This window comes from Mytilus galloprovincialis, chromosome 5 (genome assembly GCF_965363235.1).
Source record: "Mytilus galloprovincialis chromosome 5, xbMytGall1.hap1.1, whole genome shotgun sequence".
Classification (NCBI taxonomy): Eukaryota; Metazoa; Mollusca; class Bivalvia; order Mytilida; family Mytilidae; genus Mytilus; species Mytilus galloprovincialis.
The window spans coordinates 57,462,545-57,478,330 of NC_134842.1; the positions used below are offsets into that span (position 1 = coordinate 57,462,545).

General features: G+C 31.5%; 1 protein-coding gene across 2 annotated transcripts in view; it reads right to left on the minus strand.

The window, feature by feature from the left end:
• Nucleotides 1–564: 564 nt before the first annotated feature.
• The window catches only part of LOC143076112 (uncharacterized), a 34,393-nt gene continuing 19,171 nt past the window's right edge, over nucleotides 565–15,786 (minus strand). For both annotated transcript variants that reach the window (XM_076251765.1, XM_076251764.1), the window contains exons 10-14: nucleotides 15,621–15,731; nucleotides 14,649–14,792; nucleotides 12,350–12,416; nucleotides 11,283–11,325; nucleotides 565–810 (exon numbers count right to left, since the gene is read on the minus strand). In XM_076251765.1, the coding sequence (XP_076107880.1) occupies nucleotides 579–810; nucleotides 11,283–11,325; nucleotides 12,350–12,416; nucleotides 14,649–14,792; nucleotides 15,621–15,731 (597 nt within the window). In that variant the 3' untranslated portion in view covers nucleotides 565–578. The remainder of the gene's footprint in view (nucleotides 811–11,282; nucleotides 11,326–12,349; nucleotides 12,417–14,648; nucleotides 14,793–15,620; nucleotides 15,732–15,786) is intronic.

Sequence of the window (15,786 nt, forward strand, 5' to 3'; positions counted from 1 at the left end):
GTTAACGCCGGACGCAGGACGACGACGGACGACGACGACGACGGACGCCGGACGCCAAGTGATGAGAAAAGCTCACTTGGCCCTTTGGGCCAGGTGAGCTAAAAACGGCAAAATTTCCTTAAAATTACAAATTCAGGGGCAGCAACCCAACAACCAGTTGTCTGATTCATCTGAAAATAACAATTTTACTCACGTCAGATTTGCTCTATATGCATTGGTTTCAGAAATATAAGCCAAAATCTACATTTTACCCCCATGTTCTATTTTCAGCCATGGCGGCCATCTTGGTTGGTTGGCCAGGTCACCGGACACATTTTTTAAACTAGATACCCCAATGATGATTGTGGCCAAGTTTGGTTCAATTTGGCCCAGTAGTTTTAGAGAAAAAGATTTTTGTAAAAGTTAACAGACAACAAAGGAAGACGGACGCCAAGTGGTGAGAATAGTTCACTTGGCCCTTTGGGCCAGGTGAGCTTAAAATCCAGTCAAAAGTCAGTAATATGAAAATAGGCTTTTGAGTTTGTTCGAATAGACTTCAAATTTTAGATTGATATTAGCAAAAACTTATGTGACATATTTTAATTCCAATTGTCCACATCTTTCCACAAATCTTCACTAAGTTTAACTTTACAGAAGTCATCATTCCAGAAATTTTCTGGTAAATCATTGTCATTGGTAAAATCTGTGACATCCAAAAGTTTAATGTTGGACATGTGTAACATGATCTTTAAACTTCCAGTTGAATGGTGGACTGTGTTACGAACTTTATCATTGAAGCTAGACTGGCTTAGTGGAGTAGTATCATCACACCTGAAATATATATTGCTATCGTGATAGTTTAGCCATAAAAATTGTTGATCTTGCGTATATATATATATATATATATATAAATATAATTATTTTCTTTGACTGTATATTACATTAATTTGTAGGATCCTTTACTATAGATAATTTAGCTGATCTGTAACAATAACATCTTCATGCCTTCTATATCATGTACTGTAGTACGCCGCTAGATTAAAACTGACGAGGAAAGGTAACACACGGCCAGCAAAAGCTTTTTTTTGAGAGCCCAGGTGGTCGTGTGGTCTAGCGGGACGGCTGCAGTGCAGGCGATTTGGTGTCAGGATATCACAGTAGCATGGGTTCGAATCCCGGTGAGGGAAGAACCAAAAATTTGCGAAAGCAAATTTACAGATCTAACATCATGTTGGGTTGATGTTTTATAGACGAGTTGTATATATATATATAATATATATATTACTGTATAACTGAATATCTTTTTAATAATTCATGCTTTGAATGATAAGTGTAACCTTTAAGGAGCCTTTTTTGCTGGAAAAAAAAGAAACCCCAAAGACTATTTTCTGATAATAAAAGTTAAACATGCATGGTTATTATACATAATTTCCTTTCAATCATTCAATAGTAAAATTGAGATACATTTTTGTTCTAAATAAAATGGCATTAAAGAGTCTACTTTTCTACCTGGGAATTCTCAGACTGACTTTTTTCAATCAATCAGGACAAGATCAACTTCAACTGTTTTGGTTGTTGCTGGACAAAATTTCTTATGTCATTTTCAAATATTTTAAGTGTGTTATGCTTTATGAAATTTCAAAGGATGCTATCTGAGAATAATGTTTCATTATATGCTGAATATCTATATATATAAATGACAATCTTTGTCTGTCCAATTTGTGAACTATGACAATGGTTAACTTTTGCTATGTTATAATCTTAATTAATATTTGTCATTTTAAGAAATTGTGTCTTGATGGAAGATCATTTAAATTTATAGTCTCTGATACATTTACATTTATTTATCACTTTTCTATACTCTTATCATTGCAGACGTTTGGTTGCATCATTTTTTTCATTTTATGATATTTTGCATGATGTATAAGTATCTAATTACCTCTTACAAATACCAGATAAGAATTGTCTCCCCTAGCTATAGTTTTATAAGTATGACCATGCTTCTTTGTGATTATTCATTTACATAGAAGTGTTTTACATAGAAGTGTTTTCAATTATCAGCCAAAAAAAATCAGATTTTGGCAATAAACCAGAAAAAAGACAAAGTAGAACAGCAACTCATATTCCCATTTACAAAAACAGTGATAAGGTTTCAATTTTATGACAGAAAAATAGATGCAATTAAGATTTTATTCCAACACTGCAACTACAAAATAGTCCAGTTTTTCTAAATTTTTCTGGACACATTTTTTTCTGTTTGATTTAAAGTTTATGCTAAATTGAATAAAATTGAGAATGAAAATGAGGAATGTGCCAAAGAGACAACAACCCGACCATAGAAAAAAACAACAGCAGAAGGTCACCAACAGTCAATGTAGCGAGAAATTCCCGCACCCGGAGGCATCCTTCAACTGGCCCCTAAATAAATATATACTAGTTCAGTGATAATGAACGCCATACTAATTTCCAAATTGTACACAAGAAACTAAAATTAAAATAATACAAGACTAACAAAGGCCAGAGGCTCCTGACTTGGGACAGGCGCAAAAATGCGGCGGGGTTAAACATGTTTGTGAGATCTCAACCCTCCCCCTATACCTCTATAGCTAACGTAGAAAAGTAAACGCATAACAATACGAACATTAAAATTCAGTTCAAGAGAAGTCCGAGTCTGATGTCAGAAGATGTAACCAAAGAAAATAAACAAAATGACAATAATACATAAATAACAACAGACTACTAGCAGTTAACTGACATGCCAGCTCCAGACTTCAATTAAACTGACTGAAAGATTATGATTTCATCATATGAACATCAGGCACAATCCTTCCCGTTAGAGGTTTAGTATCATACCATCATAATTAACATATATGAGAAGAACATAACCCGTGTCATGCCAACAACTGGTTTTTGAATAAATGTGTTTAGTTCTGATGCAAAGACCCTATAAGTGAATCAATATTAACGCCAAAATATGCAATCTTTAATGACCTGACAACAGTATCGTAACTATATCCCTTCTTAATAAGTCTATTCAAAGGTTTTGTTAGTTTATGAGGTGAATACTGACACCTTTGTGCTTTATAAAGAATATTTCCATAAAAAATTGGATGTGAAATACCTGAACGTATAAGAAATCTGCATGTTGAGCTATATTTACGAATGATGTCCTTATACCGATGATAAAATTTAGTAAATGCTTTGACCAGTTTGTGATATCGAAAACCCTGGTGTAATAATTTGTCAGTAATACATAAATTTCTCTCGTTAAAATCTAAAACATTTTTACATACACGAGCGAATCGTACAAGTTGAGATATATAAACACTGTAAGATGGTGACAAGGGAACGTCACCATCTAAAAATGGATAATTAACGATAGGAAATGAAAAATCATCTCTTTTATCATAAATTTTAGTATTCAGCTTTTCGTCAGAGATATAGATATCAAGATCGAGGAAAGGGCAGTGGTCATTGTTAGTATTAGCTTTATTTAAAGTAAGTTCAACAGGATAAATTTCTTTAATATACATACTGAAGTCGTCATTATTGAGAGCCAAAATATCATCCAAATATCTAAAAGTATTATTAAATTTGTTTATCAGATGTTGTTTCGATGGGTCTTTGCTTATTTTTGTCATAAATTGTAACTCATAGCAATACAAAAACAGGTCCGCGATAAGTGGTGCACAGTTAGTCCCCATTGGAATTCCGATAATCTGACGATATACCGAATCCCCAAAGCGAACAAAAATGTTATCTAGTAAAAATTCAAGGGCATATATAGTATCAAAGTGAAACATATATATATAGATTTTAAAAAAATCTTGTATCTTTTTTTGGTGATATCAATCCAGGAAAGTGGGAGGATACTATAATGTTTACTGGAGGTAGTGCGGCTTAGTAAAAACAGCAAACAGAAAGTAGAAAATATTGTTTTTAGGCCAGGGTTACGTTACTTTTTATTCTTCGTGGCATGACCCACTTTTTTTCTTGATTAAATCACGATGTCACATTAGTACATACATAATATGAACATGACAATTTTTTTCTATGTAGCATTTTTTTTCTTTTATTTTCAAAGATCAGCTGTTTTGCATGTAAGCCTTATTATATATAAGCCTTGTAATTGACTCTGCTCAATTATTGACTGCTCAATTACAAGACTGCAACCTTAAGATAATGACATTTTTTTCTGTTTTATCAAGACTAATTGCACTTTTTAGAACAAAAGAAAAGCTTAAATATTTTTTTATTACATCTATGATATAAGAAGCTGACATCTAGTCTTGATTTTTGTTGTTTTAAATGTCAAACTTATAAGGAAGTGTTTGAATCATGTAGCCTTGACCTTAATTTTTTTTACATAAAATTGATCATGGTTTTAGCTGATTGAGTAATGAAACATTCACCTTCATTGTTTTAAATGTCAAATTAATAGCTGTTTGAATCATTAAATCTTAATATTCTGTACTAAATATTGAATTGAAATCCTCTGTTGTGAACTTAAGTTTTTTTTGGAAAGAAATGTAAGTTTTCAATTGTGTACCAGGCCCGGTACTAAACCCCCCTGGCTACGGGTATGTGTACTCATAAACAGTTTACACTTTATGATCCTACAACAGCCTTACAAATAAATTAAAAGGTCATAAAACACTATATACTGGAAGTTGTAGATTTATTGTTGGAAATGAAAAAAAAGCTACAAAAAACCTCAAATTTTAACTGTTATCCTATGTAACCATTATAATATTACAGCTAGTGGCATGTAATGAAATTTAATCACTAAAATTAAATAAAAGTTAAAAGGAGTTGATCAAGGCTGATTCCAGCAAACCACAGTCATTTCCATGCTGTGAATTCAGAAATTATTGTGATGTTTTTATTTTTGGGAAAAATGTGACAGGTTTATATAATATATGAATTAAACAGTGTTGTTCTCAATATCACAAAAATTTAAATTGCATTATAGTCTTGTATGACAAAATGGCAATAATTGGCAATATTAAATGCACACATTTGGACTTCATTGGATAGTTGTATTATTGGCAATTTTACACAAGTTTTAAGTTTAGGGCTGTTCCAAAAGTAAATGGGTGGAGAGGGTCAAGCAAGGCACTTTTTATTTGACCCCACCATGCATACACTTTAAATTGGATATTTCATTTAAATGTTCAAGCAATTTTTCTTAAATAACCACAACCCATCAAATTTTAATAAAAGTGCCTTCCTCCCCCCTCCCCATACAATTAATTCTGGAAAAGCCCTAAGGTGATCAACACCTCATAGTTAACTACCTTTATCAGAAACTTTCACCCGAGAATATAATACATGTAATTACACACAATGATGTTTTGAACCATAAAAAAAGGTAACAAGAGGCTGTCACAACGACAGCAAACCGGATTTATTAACATTTATTTGTGTCCTGGCAATATCACAAGAACCATTACTGATGAATGGTGAAAGTGAAAATCGTCAATATCAAATTTGACCTCCATTTTGTCATCAGTATCAACATATTAAAAATTGAAAAGCTTAGATTGAATGGTTCATGAGTAAATGCAACAACCTGAATGGAAACGCCATTTTACGATCTTTCAAGAACCATAACTCCTGAACGGTACAAGTCAAAATCGTCATTTTTGAACTTGACCTCTATTTTGTCATCAGTAACAACATATTAAAATTTCAAAAGCTTTGGTTGAATGGTTCATGAGAAAATGCATGGACACGACGGGAAAAACCATTTTTCAATCTTTCAAGAACCACAACTCCTGAACGGTAAAAGTCAAAATCGTCATTATTGAACTTGACCTCCATTTTGTCATCAGTAACAGCATATTAAAATTTCAGAAGCTTTGGTAGAACAGTTCATGCATAAATGCACGGACACGACTGGAAACTCCATTTTTCAATCTTTCAAGAACCATAACTCCTGAACGGTAAAAGTCAGATTCGTCATTATTGAACTTGACCTCCATTCTTTCATTAGTAACAACATATTAAAATTTGGGAAGCTTTGGTAGAACAGTTCATGCGTAAATGCACGGACAACTCCATTTTTCAATCTTTCAAGAACCATAACTCCTGAACGGTAAAAGTCAAAATCGCCATTATTGAACTTGACCTTTGTATAGTTGTCAGGAATAACTTATTAAAATTTTAAAAGCTTTGGTTGAACGGTTCATGAGTTAATGCACGGACAACATTTGATTGCCGCCCGACGACCGCCCGGCCGCCCGCCGTACATCCCCAAATCAATAACCGACATTTTTGTCACAAAAATCCGGTTAAAAACTATCATTTGGTACATAATTTTTAAAAATTCCCATCATAAGCATTCTCTATGTGTCGGTCACAAGTCAGAAGACTGAAGTTCAGTAGTTGTTGTTGGTTCATGTCTGTCATATTTGTTTTTCATAAATTGATAAGAAACCACTTTGATAAAACGGCAATGACTTTTTGAAAAAATAAACCAATGAAAGCTACAATTAAACTCAGAAAGAACAAAAGACAGCAAACAAGCGTTTTTATATCATTTATTAGAGTCATTATAAAATCAAGGGTCATAACTCCAGAACTGAAAAGTAGAAAGTCCTGACCACCCTTTTGTTATGAGAAACAACATATAAAAATTTGAAAAGGATTGGTTGAACAGTTCTCCAGTTATTGCACCAAAGAACCTCAGCTGCCTTCTTAGCTTTGTGTTTAATAGCCAAATGAATTACCAAATTTTCTTAAAAAAACTATTTAATAAGTAAATATACACTGTTCCATTGGCAGACAGACAATTGTTTTGTATCTAACATGATGCAAAATTCAAGGCCAAGTTATAATTTTGTCAATTTTCATTTGCATATTTAAATGCTATGATGAGACTAGTTACAACAAGACATTGAATTCTGCTCTTTTGTTAGAAAATGTATATGTTACAACTTTCCCTGCCTACATGGGGGAGGGGGGAGACGGGGAAGCAGGCACTTTTTATTTGACCCCACCATGCATACACTTTAAATTGGATATTTCATTTAAATGTTCAAGCAATTTTTCTTAAATAACCACAACCCATTAAATTTTAATAAAAGTTTTTATATCATTTATTAGAGTCATTATAAAATCAAGGGTCACAACTCCAGAACTGAAAAGTAGAAAGGGTCAACACCAATCCTGACCATCCTTTTGTTATGAGAAACAACATATAAAAATTTGAAAAGGATTGGATGAACAGTTCTCCAGTTATTTCACCAATCAACCTCAGCTGCCTAATCTTAGCTTTGTGTTTAATAGTCAAATGAATTACCAAATTTTCATTAAAAAAACTATTTAATTAGTACTAAACTGAAAAGTAATTTTGAAATTACAAATGTTACAACTTTTCCTGCCTACATAAAGAATCAGATTACTAATTCCAAGTTTAATAAAATGTTTTTCTATGAAATATTCTCAAGAAAATATTATAATAATAAGGTTTGAAATTACAAATGTAATAGTTTTAACAATTAACCTTTAATAATAAGTAGATAGATAGATAGTTTATTCTCATAAAACCATGCAAGTACAAAGGTTACAGAGAAGTTAAAAAAAAATAGTATACATAAAAAGTAAAAATGCATTAAAAATGCATAAAATTCAAAATTTCGGATGAGATAACATATAAAAGAATATATATATAGACTTGTATAGTCAAATGTAAAACCTAAAATTGTATAAAGAAATACTTTCTATAAGTATGTTAAATAAATTATGGTTGTTAAGAAGGAGTGAGCTTACTATTAATACATCTTATAAAATTGCTGAGGTTTCTTAGTGTTTTTGGTTTTTTTTAATTAAACAGTTTGTTGAATGTAAAAATGTTATGTCTTGGTATTAGTCCATTTGGAATAAATCTTCTTCTTTCATCTTGTAAAGCCGGGCAAACAAAAATATAGTGGTATTCGTCTCCGATATCTCTTTTTGTACATATTGAACATTTTCTATCACTTCTTTCAATGTTATACCATCTCCCCTTTTCTATTGGCAGTGAATGATTCGATGTTCGGAATTTACAAAGTGTATATATATCTCGGTCATTTATGATGTTGAAATAATTCTCAAATTCAAAATGTTCCTTAAAGAGCCTATATGTAATGCATTTTGATGTGTTTTGAATAGCTGAGTTCCAAATTTGTTTAAACTGGTCAATTAATCTAAGTTTGATACTTTTTGGTAACCATTTGGTGAGGTCTGTATTTTGCACGTAAAATAAGTTTGAAAATCCGGCATTGTCCAATATATTTTTAATGTTCTTTATCCATAAAATATCATCATTGTTTGTGTGATATCGGGAATATACAAATTTGTATAATATTGATGATAACTTGTTTTCATCTATAAGCAGCCTGCACCAATATGTTATCATTCGACATTTAATGCTTATTTCCAATGGGTATCGTCCAGTTTCACCGTACACAATCATGCTTGGGGTAGATCTCTTGAGGTGTAGTAAATGCTTTAAAAATTTGAGATGAACTTGTTCAATAATGTCATTTTTTCCAAATCCCCATACTTCACATCCGTATAGAAGAATTGGATTCACCAGTTTGTCAAATAACTCTAATTGGCATTCAATTGATAAATTACACTGCCTCCCTTATTTAATAACGTTGTACATAGCTTTTGTTGCTTTTTCTGATAGTCTTTTCTTTGCTTTATTGAAGGATCCGGATCTTGTTAACAATAGTCCAAGGTAGTTATATTCTTTCACTATTTCAATTTCATTTTCTTCATAAATGAAATTAATATTATTAGGCTGTCTTCCTTTAGAGAAAATTAAAACTTTAGTCTTAGATGTATTTACTTTAAGTTTCCAAGTATCACAATATTCACTGAAGCAATTTAATTGCATTTGAAGGTCTTCCTTTGTTTCTGACATTAGAACAGTATCATCGGCATATAATAAAATGAACAGCTTTAAATAGATATTGAGGCTAGTTTCAAGGGAGTTCGATATTGATGACAAACCTTTCACATTATGTGATAGCAAAAAATCAGTGAGGTCATTAATATATAAAGAGAATAATAGAGGGGAAAGATTTTCCCCTTGTCTTTGTCTAACTCCAGTGTTACATGGGAAAAAATCAGATTTTTGATTATTGTATATAACTCTTGATTTTATATATATTGTTGTACATACTATGTATTACTGTATGCATTTTTCCATCAGTGTGATTCAATGCCATCTTAAACCATAGGCCGTTTCTCCAAACTGTGTCGAACGCCTTAGCAAAATCAATAAAAACACAGAATAACTTTTTCTTTTGCGATCTAGCTAGGTCGAAGAGACTTTGTAATATATATAAATATGTTATCTGTTGTTGAATATTTTTTCCTAAAGCCACTTTGATTGTTATGTATTATTGAAAAGTTCTCGAAATATTTCGTTAATCGTTCATTTAGTATGGACGTAAAAAGTTTTCCAAAACAGCTAAGAATAGTGATAGGTCTATAATTTTGCGGATCTTGTTGATTTCCTTTATTTTTAAATAAAGGGTGTATATTTCCAGATAACCAACTGTCTGGTATGATTCCTGTAGCAAATATAAGATTGAATAACTTTACAAAGATATTAATTTTATCTGTTGAAGCACACGTAGCTTTGAAGAATTCGTTTATAATCAGGTCATCACCGCTTGCCTTGTTATTTTTCAAGTTTTTTATATTTTTTATTATTTCATCGGGCGTAATCATTTCATTTAAGAAATTATTTTCGATATTTCTTTCAATCTCTTCGTGGTTTAGCTCTTGTTCTTCTTCTATATTTCCTTGATTTAAATTTTTGAAGAAATCATAAAGTTTTTCAATTGAAATATTTGGTTGTTTCTTCCTAGAGCCTCCATTTAGAATTTTCCAGTACTCTTTTGAGTTCGTGGTTTTCATATTTTTCATATCATTCCGCACATTTTCCCTATATTTTTTTATATTTCTGTTCATGGTATTTTTGTATTGTCTTTCACTGCGTTTTTTATATTCCTGGTTTACAATTAATGGATTTGTTTAATTTATATTTTCTTCTGAATTTTCTCGCATTTTTCCTAGCAATTCTACAATCTATGTTAAACCATGGTTTTTCATCTTGTGATCTGGTACTCTGAGGGGTATTTTCGTTCTTTGACTTGTTTTTTAATGTTCCGAATGTTTTCTTTGCAGAAGTAACAAATATGTTTGTAATATTTTCTACAGCTTTGTTAATAATGTTCGAATCAGCAGGAAAAGATTTGGTTTCTTCAAGATAATTTTCTAATTCAGAAATCTTTTCTCTGTCTAAATTTATAATAAAATCTTCTTTCTTGTTTATATCCCATTTCTTTATTTTCTCTCCGCTCATTGAATTAATCGGCACAGATCCATATTCACATGTACATTTATTTATGTCGACATCTATATCTATAGGGCTGTGGATATCGGAATATAAACAACTAAAATCTAAAACTTTCGAATTTGAGATAATGTTAATAAAATCTAGCGACCCTATGAAATAATCAACAACTGCAGCATTTTTGCTGGTCCGTTCCCCTGCCATATTTTCTCCTATGTGGCCGTTTATAATATACATATTTGTAAATTTGCATAAATCAAGTAATAGTTTCCCATAATTATTTTTTGTTTTATCTTTATTATTTCTTGCTATCGGTATGTTGTGATTTCAAATTTATAGGTGTCGTTTTCTGTGATTTCCGGTAAATTCAGAATATCAGAAATATCATTTCCATCAGTTGGGATAAAATCAGCATCAGTCGATGTTCTACTGTTGAAATCGCCATTTAAGCACATATATTTGCATTTAGTTGAAAATTTTAGAATATCAGTTTCGATTTCGCGAAAGGCGTTGGGTGAACTATATTTTGTGTTTTACGGTGGAATATAAACAGACCCAATGACTATTTCAGCATCAAGTTTAGTATATGAAGATGAGATTTCAAACCATATAACAAAATTACTATCACTCAGGGAGACATCAAACCATATAACAAAATTACTATCACTCAGGGAGACAGTCATTTATTTTGTATCTTAACTTGATGCCTGAATTTTAAGGCCATGTTTTTATTTTTGTCAATTTTCATTTCCATCTTAAGATACTAAGATGAGACTACTTACTATGATAGAAAATGTATATGTTACAACTTACCCACCTACATGAAGAATTAAATTACCAATTCCAAGTTTAAAAAAATGTTTTTTTTCTGTGAAATATTCTCAAGGAACTATAATGAGGTTCGTAATTTAAAACTTTAGTAAATTTATAAATAATGTGATCTTACTTGTTATCTATTTCTTTGTTTTCATCTTGACTGTTGTCATCTTCTGAAAAGCAATAAAGTAATTTTGAATATTTTATGAATATTTCACAATTCTATATTTATATTCTTGTAATTGTTATAAAATACATCATATAACATAATTACAAACTTAATCTTGATTTATATCTAATTTTTATAAATTTTCCTGTGATGTCTCTTTTTGAGGAGTGGATAAACTCTTGTGACATACATAACTCTATTACTCTGTTTTGTGTACTGTCCCAAATTAATGTGAGATATTCCTTGTTATTCTGAGGTTAACATGTCAAAATGTTCAGTTATATTATTTAAGAATTGAATGCCTCTTTTTGTAACTTCATTGGGGTGTAAAAGCGTTGACCGAAGTACAGTTTGTATGAAGCGTGGAAGCACTTCATTCTAAAAAATGTGAGCAAGGTCAAGGCTTTTACAACCCTATGATGTTACAAAAAGAAGCATTCAATACTTATAATTACATTTTTTTAGCTAGGACCATGAAAACATGAATCATTTTTATTTAATTCACCTGTGCACTTTATTGTGGGACCTCGTGTTATCATGAATGATAAGTTTTATTGTGTAATGCAATTGCTTAAGGAATAACATGTGATGTGTAATAAGCCAATCAGAATAACGTGTTATAATGAAACATACATCTAATGTAATTATTTATTTATGTATTTCTCTGTCCTGAGTGTTCTTGTATTTATTTGTGCTGTATTCATGTCATATTATGTTGTCATACAGACAGATTAGGGTAAAGCTCATGCAATGCTCCCTCCAATAAGAAGGGGGCATAAAAAAAAATCTAAAATTTACCATAATAGACATTTTTTTCTGGTAAAGAATCATCCAAATCTAAGCAATATTTCACTTTATTTGGAAATTTAAAGCAGTATTTTTCAGAGGTTCTACCATCTCCAACATATAATTGATCATGGAGTTATAATAGAGGCTGTATTATATCTTTCTATATTGTTTCAATAAAACAGGTTTTACCCCTAGTAAGATAAGAAAGGAATTCAATATTTTCTATTTCATATGCCTACCTTCATCATGTACTACTAAGGTGGGTTCTTTTAAGATACTTATCAATGACATCCCTTTGTAATGAACCTGTAAAAAACAATCAATTTAAAATCTTGTGGTACAGGAACCAATAATGAGTATGTCAGTTATATTGGATCACACTTAAAAATATTTTGGTTTGCCCAAACCCAACCCCAAGGAAGAGAAAAGTGTGTAGTTAGGTTGGTAGACATTTTCTTTTTTTTTAGCAAAGAGAAATTGAAGAGTCAGATATTTTTTAGTCTTCATGCCTTTAGCTGAATATATATATTTTTTTTTTAAAGATTCTGAGTCGGCAGCTTTTTTCTGGGTATGAAGGGTTAGGGCAAACAAACATATTCTTTTTTATACCCTTCATTCATTATACACATACATACATGTATGTATGACTTGGTAAGGTGAATGAACATATTTTTATCATTTTAAAAGACAGCAGGTTTATCTATTGTTCCGTTTCATTTTTGTTTTCAACTATTGAATTAAGTTGATGGGTTGCTATTGACATAATTAACCAATGTCTCTTTACATTCATACATCAAATAATTAGATTAAACAAGAATTCATTTAGATTCAGAACTAGAGGCTCTCAAGAGCCTGTGTCGCTCACCTTGGTCTATGTGCATATTAAACAATGGACACAGATAAATTCATGACAAAATTGTGTTTTTGTGATCATGATGTGTTTGTAGATCTTACTTTACTGGACATTCTTCTTGCTACAATTATCTCTATCTATAATGAACTTGGCCCAGTAATTATAGTGGAAAATATATTCTAAAAATTTACAAAAATTTACAAAAATTTGTGAAAATTGTTAAAAAATGACTATAAAGGGCAATAACTCCTAAAGGGGTCAACTGACCATTTCGGTCATGTTGACTTATTTGTAAATCTAACTTTGCTGAACATTATTGATGTTTACAGTTTATCTCTATCTATAATAATATTCAAGATAATAACCAAAAACAGCAAAATTTCTACAAAATTACCAATTCAGGGGCAGCAACCCAACAACGGGTTGACTGATTCAACTGAAAATTTCAGGGCAGATAGATCTTGACCTGATAAACATTTTTATCCAATGTCAGATTTGCTCAAAATGCTTTGGTTTTTGAGTTATAAGCCAAAAACTGCATTTTACCCCTATGTTCTATTTTTAGCTGTGGCGTCCATCTTAGTTGGTTGACTAGGTCACGCCACACATTTTTTAAACTAGATACCCAAAAGATGATTGTGGCCAAGTTTGGATTAATTTGGCCCAGTAGTTTCAGAGGAGAAGATTTTTGTAAAAGATTACTTTAATTTACGAAAAATGGTTAAAAATTGACTATAAAGGGCAATAACTCCTAAAGGGGTCAACTGACCTTTTCGGTCATGTTGACTTATTTGTAAATCTTACTTTGCTGAACATTATTGCTGTTTACAGTTTATCTCTATCTATAATAATATTCAAGATAATAACCAAAAACTGCAAAATTTCCTTAAAATTACCAATTCAGGGGCAGCAACCCAACAACAGGTCGTCCTATTCATCTGAAAATTTCAGGGCAGATAGATCTTGACCTGATAAACATTTTTACCTCATGTCAGATTTGCTCTAAATGCTTTGGTTTTTGAGTTATAAGCCAAAAACTGCATTTTACCCCTATGTTCTATTTTTAGCCATGGCGGCCATCTTGGTTGGTTGGCCGGGTCAGCTACACATTTTTTAAACTAGATACCCCAATGATGATTGTGGCCAAGTTTGGTTTAATTTGGCCCAGTAGTTTCAGAGGAGAAGATTTTTGTAAAAGTTAACGACGACGGACGACGGACGACGGACGACGACGACGGACGCCGGACGCAAAGTGATGGGAAAAGCTCACTTGGCCCTTCGGGCCAGGTGAGCTAAAAATGTATGCCTTCACTAGAGCAGCTATTAATCTATAATATCAATTTAATGCTCGCATTTAGCAATATTCTTTGATAGTTCTAAGCTTGACCACTTTGGGTTCAGAGTCAAGAGAATTTACATGAACCATTATTGCCTCAAGAATTGATAATGATAACCTTTCAATTCAAAGGACATGTAGGTAACTGTGGATTCATTAATTTTCGTGGGTACCAAGTTTCACAAATTGACAAAAAAATGCATATTTTTATGCACATTAATTTTGATTTCCTCATTTTGCAAAAGTTAGCATACAATCCTGCAGTACTTTTGTTCTTTGATGAACCCATGAAAACTGATATCCAACAAATAATAATGTATCCACAGTAACAGTTATGAATATTGAATACCTGTTTGTAAGCTTGACTTTTCTTTACATCAGGAACTGGTTTACCAAGAATAGCCGCCAACCATTTAACTGGTGTCAGGAACAATTCTCCACCTAAGCTCTCTATGTTTCCATCTTCAGTAAGTGAGGATCTGTAATCTTTACCCTGAAACATCATATAACAAACAAAATGAAATTACAATCTCTCCAAATTTTCATCAGTAGAACATGGTTCTATGTTTTTTCATTTCATCCGAAAAATGCTATTTAAAAATTACTAATTTCTCAATATTTCCAGAGATTTGCTAAAAGCAATATTCTGTTTATTGCAAATTATGTGAATTTAAAATATATACTGCTAGATATCTATCTAATAGCTATTAATGTCTGCTGGAGTTCTTGGAAAATATTGGATACCCAAAATTACCTCACTTATCACATTATATGACTTGTCATTTCAGATCATTTTAAAACCAGCTGTGCGACATGGGTTTTACTCACTGTTGAAGGTCCCATCTGTCAGATGTACTAAGGTTTATTTCTTATCTCATTTTTTTTTGTCTCCGGTGGATAGTTGTCTCATTGGCAATTAAAACATATCTCTTAATTCTTATAGTGATGATTTATACTATTTTTCAACTTGCCAGACTTGCAATATTTAGTTTCTTAAAACTGAGTTTGTAAAAAAGTCCATCTAAAACTCAAAATGGAGAGTCCTTTAATAAATTGCAAAATCTAAAGCTCAAACACATCAAACTGTGATATCCCTGACTTGGTATATCTGATGTACTGAAAACAGTTCTGTAAATTCATATTTTTTTTTATGTTTTCATCATTGCATAAAATATGATGGGATAATTTAAGTTTCTGAAAAATGAAAAGTTGCATTTTAAATTGTGATAGTATTATTTGTATGCTCAAAAATCACAACAATTATTCTCACATTTTTCTTCTTTTTAATTTTTTTTCTGAGTTTACAGTATATAAATCTTACCTTTGCATTAACTGTCAGAATATTCCTTCCTGGTTTAATAATTCCTTTGTTAATCAGCAGATGAAGTGGTGGGTACTTTAATCCATTAAATATATCCTGGAGACCTGGCTCCTGAAAAAAATAACTACAAAAAGTCAATTGTCATAAATTGAAGGATCCTACATAT